The sequence below is a fragment of the Ranitomeya variabilis genome, chromosome 2 (genome assembly GCF_051348905.1).
Source record: "Ranitomeya variabilis isolate aRanVar5 chromosome 2, aRanVar5.hap1, whole genome shotgun sequence".
Lineage (NCBI taxonomy): Eukaryota > Metazoa > Chordata > Amphibia > Anura > Dendrobatidae > Ranitomeya > Ranitomeya variabilis.
In genome coordinates, this window is record NC_135233.1 from 251,050,122 (window position 1) to 251,063,697 (window position 13,576).

The window sequence follows — 13,576 nt, forward strand, 5'->3', positions numbered from 1 at the left end:
GTTATATGAGATAGAATATTTTGTTTGCCTGGAGTTTTCTGTTAACCATTATTCGTGTTGCCTAGTTCGTCCGGTTGGTGTACTGCGGTGCACAGCACCTCTCCTCTTCCCTGGGTGGGGGAGGAGACCAGACAGAGGGCTGATTCAGGAGATAAGGCAAGGGTGGTGGCCCTGGGAAATAGGGTGTCAGGACTCTGAACATTTTTTACCTTTTGTGCATTACTGCCCTTTTCCAACATGGCGTCTTTGGTCTCATGTGCACTTGTCTTCCTGCTATAAAACTCCACCCCAGCCTTCAGTCTGTGCTAGATTATACTGCTTTGCATCCAGCTCCTGATTACTCCCTGGCCTTGCACCTGCACCTGCTCCTGGGAACCTGTGTTGGAGATCCTGCCACTCTGCTCTGAGTTCCTGCTGCATACACCAGTGTTCAGTAATCCTCCTTCATCTGCTCGTGTTACTTCCATCTGCATTTGCTGGACATGTAAGCTGTTTCTGCTCTGCAAAACCTGAGACTATTAACCAGGCCTCCCTGGTTGAGCTAAGATATGATTTGAACTGCCTAATAGCATATCTATCTGTGTCTGGACTAAGTCAAGGATCTATTCGTGTCAAGTTTCCTCAAGAATAACCGTGCTTCATAGACTTTCTGTTTGTTTGCATCTACCTCTGAAGTTTCCTATTGTCTGCTAAGCTGCGTTTATTATTTGCACCAAGTGTTGTGGACTTGAGTTTCTCTCTGCACCTGCTTGAATCACCGTGTGATAATATAAACTTTACCACTTATAAAACTGTGTCCTGTTGTCTTGTTCCACACAAAGAGTCTCCTGAATTATCCCCTATAATTATTACATAGGGCGAGCTAAGGCACTCCCTAGAGTTAGGGACAGGGAAGGAGCCCCTGGTCACGGGTCACCCAACAGCTGTGTCGTTACAGTGTGTCAGTCTGCTGTAGCTGGTGAGTGACCCTCCAAGATGTGACCTGTATCTGAGAGAGACGTGTCGGGGTCTCTAGCTGAATGGAAACTGCATGGGTCAGCTAGGAATGCTGAGTAGTCTGGGTGTTGGAGCTGCAAAGAAACATGTGGAAGCTGCAGCCTGTTCATTATGAACTGCGCCCGGAGTTGAACACTTCTGTTTGGCGCTGAAAGCGGCTGGAGCTCAGGCTGAAAGGGATACCGAGTCTGGTGGGATCGTGACTCTTCTATGAAGATTTCTCTGGGAGAAAGGACTGCAATCTGTTTGGGTGACATGCAGTTGTGCTCAAAAGTTTACATACCCCGGCAGAATTGTTGCTTCTTGGCCTTTTTTCAGAGAATATGAATGATAACGCCAACATTTTTTCTCCACTCATGGTTAGTGGTTAGGTGAAGCCATTTATTGTCAAACTAATGTGCTTTCTATTTTTAAATCATAATGACAACCCCAAACATCCAAATGACCCTGATCAAAAGTTCACATACCCTGGTGATTTTGGTCTGATAACATGCACAGAAGTTGACACAAATGGGTTTGAATGGCTACTAAAGGTAAGATCCTCACCTGTGACCTGTTTGCTTGTAATCAGTGTGTGCATAAAAACTGAGTGAGTTTCTGGGATCCAGACAGACTCTTGCATCTTTCATCCAGCCACTGACGTTTCTGGATTATGAGTCATGGGGAAAGCAAAAAAATTGTCAACGGACCCTATGGGAAAAGGTAGTTGGACTGTATAAAACAGGAAAGGGATACAAAAAGATATCCAAGGAATTGATAATGCCAGTCAGCAGCGTTCAAACTGTGATTAACAAATGGAAAATCAGGGGCTCTGTAAAAACAAAACCACGGTCAGGTAGATCAACAAAAATGTCGTCCACAACTGCTAGGAAACTTGTTTGGGATGCAAAGAAAAACCCACAAATAACATCAGCTGAAAACCTGGACTTTCTGAAAACTAGCGGTGTGGCTGTTTCAAGATGCACAATAAGGTGGCACTTGAAGAAAAATGGGCTGCATGGTCGAGTCACCAGAAGAAAGCCATTACTGTGCAAATGCCACAAAGTATCTCGCCTACAATACGCAAAACAGCACAGAGATAAGCCTCAAATCTTCTGGAACAGGTAATTTGGAGTGATGAGACCAAAATTGACCTTTTTGCCCACAACCATAAGGGTATGTGCACACGTCAGGATTTCTTGCAGAAATTTCCTGAAGAAAACCGGAAATTTTCTGCAAGAAATCCGCATTTTTTTTGTGTGTTTTTTTTCCCGCTTTTGTCGCGTTTTTTTTAGCATTTTGCAAGCGAAATTAGCTTGCAGAATGCTAAAGTTTTCCAAGCGATCTGTAGCATCGCTTGGAAAACTGACTGACAGGTTGGTCACACTTGTCAAACATAGTGTTTGACAAGTGTGACCAACTTTTTACTATAGATGCAGCCTATGCAGCATCAATAGTAAAAGATAGAATGTTTAAAAATAATAAAAAAAATTAAAAAAATGGTTATACTCACCTGCAGACAGCCGATCTCCTCAGCGGCGTCCGTTCCTATAGATGGTGTGTGTGTGCAGGACCTTCGATGACGTCGCGGTCACGTGAGCGGTCACGCGACCTATCACAAGACCGCGACGTCATCGCAGGTCCTTCACACACTCCAGCTATAGGAACCGAAGCGGCAGCGTGCACCTGAGAGGCAGGAAGACTGCGGGGGCATCGAAGGTGGGTATATGACAATTTTTTATTTTAATTCTTTTTTTTTTTACCAATTATATGGTGCCCAGTCCATGGAGGAGAGTCTCCTCTCCTCCACCCTGGGTACCAACCGCACATGATCTGCTTACTTCTTGCATGGTGGGCACAGCCACATGCGGAAAGTAAGCAAATCAATGCATTCCTAGTTGTGCGGAATCCCCGCAATTCCGCAAATTTAATGAACATGTTGCTTTTTTTTTCCGCGATGCGATTTTTTCACGGAAAAAAATGCAACATTTGCACAAGAAATGCGGAATACACTGTAAATAATAGAAGGCATATGTAAGCATTTTTTTCACGTTTTTTTTGCGTTTTTTTCGCGTTTTTATAGCGAAAAAAAACGCGGAAAATACTGAACGTGTGCGCATGGCCTAAACGTTACATTTTGGAGAGAGGTCAACAAAGCCTATGATGAAAGGAACACCATTCCTACTGTAAAGCACAGAGGTGGATCGCTGATGTTTTAGGGATGTGTGAGCTACAAAGGCACAGGAAACTTGGTAAAAGTTGAAGGAAAAATTAATGCAGCACGTTATTAGCAAATACTGGAGGCACATTTGCACTCATCAGCCGGGAAGATGTGCATGGGAAGTACTTGGATGCAACATGACAACAATCAAAAACACAAGGCCAAGTTGACCTGTCATTGGCTACAGCAGAGCAAAGTGAAGGTTCTGGAGTGGCCATCTCAGTCTCCTGAGCTCAATATCATTGAGCCACTCTGGGGAAACCTCAAGCGCGCATTTCATGCTAGGCAGCCCAGGAATTTACAGGAACTGGAGGCTTTTTGCCAATAAGAGTGGGCAGCTTTACCATCTGAGAAAATAAAAACCTCATCCACAACTACCACAAAAGACTTCAAGCTGTCATTTATGTTAGAGGGGGCAATACACGGTATTAAGAAATGGGGTATGTGAACTTTTGATCAGAGTGAATTCCTATAATTTTTAACTTGGAAATACAGCCAAACTTCCATCGACTTTTTGGACTTGGTCATTTCAAGATCACTGGATGGCACTATAGACACAGATATTTTTCGCAAAAATACTGCGACTAATGCACTTCTGCATTTTTCATCATCCCACCCCCCTAAACTGAAATGCTCAATACCGATAGGGCAGTTTTTAAGGGCACATCGCATCTGTTCGGATGATAATAACTTTCATAAGCAAGCCAGGGATTTAGCATGCCGGTTCAGGAATAGAGGCTATAAATCTAAGGACATCCATAAAGGCTTTACACGGGCCCTATATTCAGACAGGCCCTCTTTATTGACAGGACCATCTAAAGCAGTGATGGCGAACCTATGACACGCGTGTCAGTGCTGACACGCGTAGTCATTTTCATTGACACGCCGGCCGCGGCCCCATAGAAATTGCTTCTTTCCCAGGGTCTGAAGGAGAGGAAACTCTCCTTCAGGCCCTGGGAACCATATTAATGTGTAAAATAAAGAATTAAAATAAAAAATATTGCTATACTCACCTCTCCGACGCAGCCTTGACCTCACCGAGGGAACCGGCAGCGTTGTTTGCTTAAAAATCGCGGTTTTCCTTCCTTACGTGAAGTCCCGGCTTGTGATTGGTCGCGTGCCGCCCATGTGGCCGCGACGCGACCAATCACAGCAAGCCGTGACGTAATTTTAGGTCCTTCAGGATTTTAAAATTACGTTCCGGCGTTGTGATTGGTTGCGTCGCGGTCACATGGGCGACGCGACCAATCACAAGCCGTGACGTCACGGGAGGCAGGAGACGCACGCATTTTAAAATGCGCGCGTGTCCTGCCTCCCGTGACGTCCCGGCTTGTGATTGGTCGCGTCGCCCATGTGACCGCGACGCAACCAATCACAACGCCGGAACGTAATTTTAAAATCCTGAAGGACCTAAAATTACGTCACGGCTTGCTGTGATTGGTCGCGTCGCGGTCACATGGGCGGCGCGCGACCAATCACAAGCCGGGACTTCAAGTAAGGAAGTTAAAGCGCGAATTTTAAGCAAACAACGCTGCCGGTTCCCTCGCTGAAGTCCAGGCTGCGTCGGAGAGGTGAGTATAGCAATATTTTTTATTTTAATTCTTTATTTTACACATTAATGTTGTTTCGATACCGATACCCGATACCACAAAAGTATCGGATCTCGGTATCGGAATTCCGATACAGCAAATATCGGCCGATACCCGATACTTGCGGTATCGGAATGCTAAACAATGGCATCCGATCCGATTTTTTATCGGATCGGATGCCATGCAGGAGGTCTGTGGGTCCAAACAACAGAGCTCCGGTGCAGAGCGTCTAGGCCTGGGACTTCCGGTAGGCCAGGCGCAGCTCCCGGAAGTCCCAGGCCTCTGCGTCGGATCTGTGTTGTTTGGGCGACATTGCGCTGCTCCCTGCTGCGCCGACCAGAAGGCCCTTCTGAGACTTCTGAGGCCTGAGGAGATAGCTGTCCGGAGGCCCTGTGATTGCTGTCTGCAGGCAGCAACCATCATCCAGTGAACTGTGGGGTGTCATTGGCCAATTTTACTAAGATAAGTGAGGGGGAGGCTGGAAGAGGCCTGTGCTATGGGTGCCGTTTCCCGCCATTAGGAACGCCATCTTGCAGTACAGACTCAATTTCACCACCATTACTGTTTGTGGTGCATCCTTATTAACCCCTATTTCTGCTAATTGCAGGGTTAACTATAAATATTCTCTCATGGAGAAGCCACAAAATAAGAAACCAAAGTTGAGTAAAGGGAGTGGTAGTAGCAGTAGCCGACCCTTTCAAGAGTCATGGACTGAGATGTACGGCATTATAGAAAAAAATGGCAGATCATTTTGCGTTCTATGTAGTGAAACGGTAGTAAGCAGAACGTGGAATGTAAATAGACATTTTGAAACTAATCATTCCCAGCTCTTGAAAAAAAGTGAGGATGAAAGGAAGGAATACATTTCCAAGCAGCTACACCTTCATAAGAGCCAATCTAATTCCATCCTTAAATTTGTAAAAAGCTCTACAAATTTAACATCTGCAAGTCTGAGCATTGCTCACTCCATAGCTCAGCATGGAAAAGCACTCAGTGAGGGAGAATTTATTAAAGATACTCTCTTAAGATGTGCACCAGTTCTGTTTCATGATATGCAGAATAAAGATGCAATTATTAAGAGAATATCTGAGTTACCACTGAGTAGAAATATCATAAAAGACCGAATAATGAGACTGAACGCAAACGTACAACATCAATTAAAGAGAGACATAAGTAATTGTAAATATTTTTCGATCTCTCTTGATGAAACTACTGATGTCACATCACATGCTCAGTTGGCCATTATTGGTCGATATTCTGATGGTCTCACAATGAGAGAAGAGTTGATACAGTTAGTATCAGTGCCAACAAGTACATCAGGAAGTGAAATATGTAAGGTTGTTATGCAAACATTCTGTGACCTAAGCATTGATATTTCTAAAGTTGTGTCAGTGACGACAGATGGGGCACCAAACATGGTGGGGAAAAAAGTCGGATTTGTTAAATTGTTTACGGAAGGTATTGGACATCCGATTGTGCCTTTTCATTGCATTATCCATCAGGAGGCTTTATGTGCCAAAGCAGGATTCACTGACTTAAACGACTTAATGTCAGTTGTTACAAAAATAGTTAATTTAATAGCTGCTCGCCCCCTTCGCAAGCGAGAATTTTCTGCACTTTTACTGGAGGTTGATTCCACCTACAGTGGACTGCTGATGTACAATAATGTAAGATGGCTGAGCCGAGGCAAAGTTCTTGAGCGCTTTGTGGAGTGTTTTGAAGAAATTAAGCTATTTCTTGAGGATAAGGATCTGGGAAACTTTCCTCAGCTCTATGATTCTACGTGGGTCAACAACCTGATGTTTTTTACAGATCTCTCTGTTCATATTAATGAACTGAACTTAAAGCTACAAGGTTTTGGCAAAAGTATTGACGTTATGTTTGGATACATAAAAGCTTTTGAAAGTAAACTTAAAATTTTCAAGCGAGATGTAGAAACTAAAACTTATAAGTATTTTCCTCGACTAACAAAGTATTTTGAGAAGGCCAGTGCAGCTGTACAAAATGAAATGGAACCCTTGCATATACAGTACCAGCATGTTTTAGACTCGTTACTTGACCAGTTCAGTGATAGATTTCATCAATTTAGAAGCCTAGAACAGACCATGAAAATAATTAAGTATCCTGATGTAGTAGTCTACAGTAGTTTGGAATTAAATGGTTTCCAGTGGATACAAATTGATGATTTGGAGATGCAACTTGCAGAATTTCAGGACAGCATCTGGGCTCAGGTGTTTGTTGACTTGAGGTCAAAGCTTGAGAATCTAGAAAGGTGCCGCTTGGAGAATCAAGAGGAGTGCCACTATGAACAGGAAATTTGGAGTGCCTGGAATAGGTTACCAGACACTTTTAGCACCCTGAAAAATATAGCAACGGCTTTACTCACTATTTTTCCCTCAACCTACTTTTGTGAGAGCTTATTCTCAGCATTAAATAATATCAAAACCAACAAAAGAAACAGATTGACAGATGAACTTAGTAGCGCTTGCTTGGGCTTGAAGTGTACAAAATACCAACCTTCAATTGAACATTTAGCTAGTGAAATTCAGCAACAAAAAAGTCACTAAATTTAGTGATGGCGAACCTGTGGCAGTCCAGCTGTTGCAAAACTACAATTCCCATCATGCCTGGCCATTCCAAGCAAAAGCTTTGGCTGTGAAGACATGATGGGAATTGTAGTTTTGCAACAGCTGGAATGCCACAGGTTCGCCATCGCAAGAATTCCCCCTCCCCCTCACTTATCTTAGTTCACGGCACCCCACACAAGTTAAATAATAGCAAGAACAAGACCAACAAAAGAAAACAACTGACAGATGAACAAAGAAGTCACTAAGCAGGTAAAGGTACCTTCACACGAAGCGACGCTGCAGCGATAGCGACAACGATGCCGATCGCTGCAGCGTCGCTGTTTGATCGCTGGAGAGCTGTCACACAGACCGCTCTCCAGCGACCAACGATGCCGAGGTCCCCGGGTAACCAGGGTAAACATCGGGTTGCTAAGCGCAGGGCCGCGCTTAGTAACCCGATGTTTATCCTGGTTACCAGCGTAAAAGTAAAAAAAACAAACAGCACATACTTACATGCGTCCCCCAGCGTCTGCTTCCTGACACTGACTGAGCTCCGGCCCTTACAGCAGAGCGGTGACGTCACCGCTGTGCTTTCACTTTCACTTTTAGGGCCGGCGCTCAGTTAAGTGTCAGGAAGCAGACGCTGGGTGAGTATGTGCTGTTTGTTTTTTTTACTTTTACGCTGGTAACCAGGGTAAACATCGGGTTACTAAGCGCGGCCCTGCGCTTGGTAACCCGATGTTTACCCTGGTTACCAGTGTAAAACATCGCTGGTATCGTTGCTTTTGCTTTCAAACACAACGATACACAGCGATCGGACGACCAAATAAAGTTCTGGACTTTATTCAGCGACCAGCGACATCACAGCAGGATCCTGATCGCTGCTGCGTGTCAAACGAAACGATATCGCTAGCGAGGACGCTGCAACGCCACGGATCGCTAGCGATGTCGTTTCGTGTGAAGGTACCTTTAGTTAAATAATTATAATTATACATATTTGTTATTTAAACTATACATGTCGCAAAATTATGTTTTTTTATCAAGGTGACACACCACCCAAGTTATGCTCGGTTTTTTGGCGAATTTTGACACACCAAGCTCAAAAGGTTGCCCATCACTGATCTAAAGGCACCACGAATAATCTGGATTCAGCACCTAGATTCATTACAAGATTCAATGCCAACTGGTCAGAGATCAATAAGATTTTCAAAAGACACTGGCCGTCCTGCTGACGGACAGGGATCTGTCCGGACAATTAACTCCCTATCCTCTCATTACATGGCGCAAATCTCGTACATTGGGTGACATCCTCTGCAATAGTCATTATGTCCCCCCTACCAGTAACCCTTTTGGCATTAGCAAAAAAGGCCCCCCCTGGGGCTGTTTCCCGTGTGGAAACTGTTCAGCCTGCAAATACACTGCAAGGACTAAGGAGTTTGTGAATTCGACAGGCGATAAAACATATAAAATCGTGCACCATATCACTTGTAATACGGAAGCAGTTGTGTATTACGCCCGGTGTCCTTGCAATCGTATTTTCGTCGGTATGACAACAAGATCTTTAAAAATTTGTGTTCAGGAACACACAAGGGACATAAAAAATTCAGCCAACTGCCTAGAACCAGACCTACTTAAATCTATCCCCAAACATTTCTTTGAGGTCCATCATAGCAACCCTAAGGGTTTTAAGGTCTGTGGGATAGATCATGTATACATGGGGATCCGAGGTGGCAATGTTAAACAAAAATTACTTCAAAAAGAAACACGATGGATGGTCACCTTAGACACACTTTCACCAAAAGGTCTCAATGAACCTATCAGTTTCAAGTCTTTTCTATGATTGATATTTATTTTACTGTTGAGTGGGCTGGATGATTTTAATCCTTTTTTGTTTTATGTGTTATGTTTTTGTTCCTTTATGCGCTAATTCATTTATCCATGATCTAGATGCTGTTCCATCTTTGTATCCTATTGGGCATCCAGCAGAGGAAATCTATGGAGTCTGCCTCGTGTTGGAGAGGACCATGAGATATGAGGCCTGCTGTACTTCGCTACAAGAATCGTTATTGCTGCAACTTTTGCTATAAATAATTTTGCTGTATGCTATCACTACTATCGTGTTATAATAAGAGATGTTGTTTATTGCATGCAATATGGTTATATATATGTGTTTATGGTTCTTTCACTTTGTTTGTTTCTTTTGTTATAAAATGACATGGGGTGTATTAATTTGTATCATTGGCACTTCATGTACCTATTTGTCCCGTCATTTATATTTTCTTTGGTCGCTGATCTGTTGGGCCCTTCCTAACATACCTGGGCCTCGTTAACAGACTGTATTTTGCAGACATTTGCTTTGTCATTTATCTTTGGTAAGATCAGGCGTGTTATAGTTACAAGATATTCGTATGCTAGGATGTTATGCCTCTCATTGCACTGTATGTCATATAGAATCCTGTTGTATTTGCACACAGGAATCATTTTGTGCAGTCAATCCAATATGCACGCACTGTGAGAGATCCAGGAGCACTTTTGTCTGTACTTACCCCATACCTGCATCAGTAGGTTAGTTCTCTGATAGCGTATTGCGATTCCATAGTGTGTAGACCGCAGATACTGACCTATATGGAGTTCCCTCGGCATAAGCGCACCCCACGCATGCGCTGTGCTGCTCTGGCGGCGGCACGGGCTGACCGCGTTGCCGTGGTGATGGGCGGAGATGACGTTCGTCCTCCCGCCCATGTTCCATGACGCGCGTTGGCCCCGCCCGCCGCGGCAGCTTGCACATCATGATGGGTATGTGCGCTGATTCGCTGGAGGTTCGATTAGTTGCCCTACAAATACCCCAGCCCTTCCTTTTATTTGCCACGCCTCCTGATGAAGCCACGGCGGTGAAACGCGCGTCGAGGCCCTTCTGTGCTGACAGCACGCCTGCATTATCCTGCAAAATGTCCCAAGGTAATAACGCCTTAATTTTATTCATGGGGATTGTTCCTTAACTGCCTAGGGATCGTGCAATATGCCTTTCACTCATTTAGTAGTAGGTTCTTAAGGCTAATTAATCAAGTCACTTCATATACAAAAAAAACCCTCTTGTATCATGATTTCTGACTATTTACTGTGACGTTTTGGCAGTGCAGTGCTACAGCAGGATTTTTTTGTGTTTATCAGTGTATTTGTTACCATCTCTTGTCATCTTTGCACATTAGTTATCTTTAGCTGCTGTCTCCTATTCATTTTTGTCTATTTATGTATTTATTTTTGAACAATACATTTTGCATTGATTATATACCTCTATTTCTGGCATTGTTCTTGTGCACAAATACATTGTACACAATTATTGATCTAGATTTTGTATCCATAGCCGGGTTTTTTCTTGTAGGTGTAAAAGTTGTGGCATAGAGGTATGTTCTCTGTTGGCCAAGAGGACTGTTTTGTATAGGTTTACTGAATTCCTACAATTGGTGGATGAAATGCGGGTGTGAAGTCCCAAAGAGCCCAGATGACTGCAGTGTAAAGATTGAACGTCCTGGTTAAAGGCAGCTACAGCATTGTAAGCACAGTCTGAAAGCATGGAGGGACTCTCCTGCCGGAAGGTGACATTGCTGCAGTGTGATGGCGTCGCTGGTGAGGCTCAGGAGAGCTGGGAGCTTTCTCTTTAAGTGGAGTTGTGCGGAGGATAACTTGGGATGGCAATGCCGAGAGCGAGGTTCACATAGCAACTCGGTACAGAGACATGGTGGAACTGACAAAGTCCCAGAACCAATGGACTGCAGCATGGGCCGGAGTAATGCCTACATCGACTACCCTGCCTGCAGTGTTTTTCCTCATGATGGTGAGGGGCCTCAGGAATGCCAGGTGAATCTGAACGGTGTCCAAGTGACAGGACTTCTGAACATAGGGAGTTTGCGGACTCCGGTAAGGGCCTCACTTCTGCATGTGAATAGTCCCTGGGAAGTGGGTGGGGGAAGGTGTATCCATGGAGATGCCAAGAACTATTCCATGGCCCATGTCAACATACTTACAGACTGTGGTTCTAAGTCCCATGAAGTGGGTGAAGGACTTATCACATGCTATTGTTATCGGTCAAAATTTTCCTTTGCTCTGGGACTTATGGGCTAGAGCTGTAGCACCCAGTAATCCAGTTGTGCCGCCAGGAGTTGGCTATGGTTAAAAGGTCACATGATGTAAATGATAAATTTCCTTTTACTGTACTGTGAGGAGGATGTAGTGTATGGAGCACAGACCAGTGTCCGTGTGTGTCTGCAGAGCAGTATGGTACTTGTGTAAGAATTGTATGTGTTTTATGTTTGCTTCTAGTACTAGTATGCCTGCATGTTGTAGTCAGTGTGTCTTTGTGATGTGCTGGCGGCAGGGCCTGTGTGCGTGATGTGCAGGAGGGAGGGCCTGTGTGCGTGATGTGCTGGCGACAGAGCCTGTTTGCGTAATCTGTAGGTGGCAGAGTCCTGTAGGCTCTGTGTGCTGGCGGCAGGGCCTGTGTGCGTAATCTGTAGGTGGCAGAGTCCTGTAGGCTCTGTGTGCTGGCGGCAGGGGCTGTGTGCGTAATCTGTAGGTGGCAGAGTCCTGTAGGCTCTGTGTGCTGGCGGCAGGGGCTGTGTGCGTAATCTGTAGGTGGCAGAGTCCTGTAGGCTCTGTGTGTTGGCAGATGGTGCCCAGCCCCGGCTTTGGGCAGGGGGTCAGGGGGGGGGGGGGTGATATGTAGCAGAGCAAGGTAGGACAGGGTTAACTCTTACTCTGCAGGATTTGATTTGAAACACTTGCCTAGCTTTGTTCTAGAACTTAGGCCTGGGTTCCCTAGATGTGTCAGTCTCCTGGATGAAGCAGAGTTGAGTGTGCTGCTGGTGAATGACCAGACAAAACCTAAGATGAAAACAAAATAAGCAAATACCCTTCAGTAAATTAATAAAAAATGAAAATCATATAGGGTACTTAGTTAACACGGATCTCAGTCCTTCTCAGCCCTTACTAACTTTACATAACTTGACATTATTATTATTATTATTTATTGTTATAGCGCCATTTATTCCATGGCGCTTTACAAGTGAGGAGGGGTATACATAATAACAAGTACAATAATCTTGAACAATACAAGTCATAACTGGTACAGTAGGAGAGAGGACCCTGCCCGCGAAGGCTCACAATCTACAAGGGATGGGTGAGAATACAGTAGGTGAGGGTAGAGCTGGTCATGCAGCGGTTTGGTCGATTGGTGGTTACTGCACCTGTGGTAAGGTTTTAATACTAGATATTAGGACCTTCCCAAATAGGGTCACCTTGACATGGTGGAATGGCTTTTACACTTTTCTTTATCAAAATTATGTTAACTAAGTACCCTATATTATTTTCATGCACTACTGCTATTTTACTGCAGTGTATTTGCTTAATTTGTTTTATCATAGGTTTTGTCGGTTTAGTGGCCAGTGTGAACATGCGCCTGCATGCGTACCAATTTATACTCCAGTTCATCTCTTTAGGTTTTGTTCAGTGACCAGCTTAGGCTACTTTCAACTAGCGTTGTTGGCTGTACGTCGCAATGCGTCGTTTAGGAGAAAAAACGCATCCTGCAAAGTTGTCTGCAGGATGCGTTTTCTCCCCATAGACTTACATTAGCGACGCATTGCGATGTATGGCCACACGTCGCAACCGTCGTGCGACGGTTGCGTAGTGTTTTGGCGGACCATCGGCACAAAAAAAGTTACATGTAACGTTTTTTTGTGCGTCGATTCCACCATTTTCGACCGCGCATGTGCGGCCGAAACTCCGCCCCCTCCTCCACGTCCCTCCTCCAGTCTTACAGAAGCGTCGTAAGACTACTTCTGCTGCCCACGTCGGGCATTTCTTTTACAACGCGCATCGGCACATCGGGCCGACGCTAGTGTGAAAGCAGCCTTAGATGGGAGCTGTAGCTGAGTGAAAGACATGCCGGAATCTCTCTGAACGGAGACCGAATGGGTCAGCCAGGAAAGCTGAGCAGTCTGGGTGTTGGAGGTGCAGATAGCCATGTGGAAGCTGCAGCCTGTTCAGTGTGAACTGTGCCCGTAGTTGAATGTGTAGTCTGGCCCTGGAAGCTGCTTGGGCTTGAGCTGAAGGTGTTACCGAGACTGATTGATCGGCCCACTTCTGTGTATGAAGTTTTCTCTTGGAGAAAGGACTGTAATCTGTTCGGGTGAGCCTGCACTGATATACAGTCTTGGCCGAAAGTG

At 44.8% G+C, this 13,576-nt stretch overlaps 1 protein-coding gene and 1 long non-coding RNA gene across 2 annotated transcripts in view; one reads left to right on the forward strand and one right to left on the reverse strand.

Annotated features, from left to right (window-relative positions):
• Positions 1 to 367, forward strand: part of LOC143805354 (uncharacterized) — a 95,431-nt gene extending 95,064 nt beyond the window's left edge. Inside the window, exon 4 of the long non-coding RNA XR_013221225.1 lies at positions 331 to 367. This is a non-coding gene — a long non-coding RNA (uncharacterized LOC143805354). The remainder of the gene's footprint in view (positions 1 to 330) is intronic.
• Positions 368 to 1,440: 1,073 nt separating this feature from the next.
• The window catches only part of TRAF2 (TNF receptor associated factor 2), a 126,250-nt gene continuing 114,114 nt past the window's right edge, over positions 1,441 to 13,576 (reverse strand). Inside the window, exon 13 of the mRNA XM_077284587.1 lies at positions 1,441 to 1,641. Within this exon, the coding sequence (XP_077140702.1) occupies positions 1,564 to 1,641 (78 nt within the window). The 3' untranslated portion in view covers positions 1,441 to 1,563. The remainder of the gene's footprint in view (positions 1,642 to 13,576) is intronic.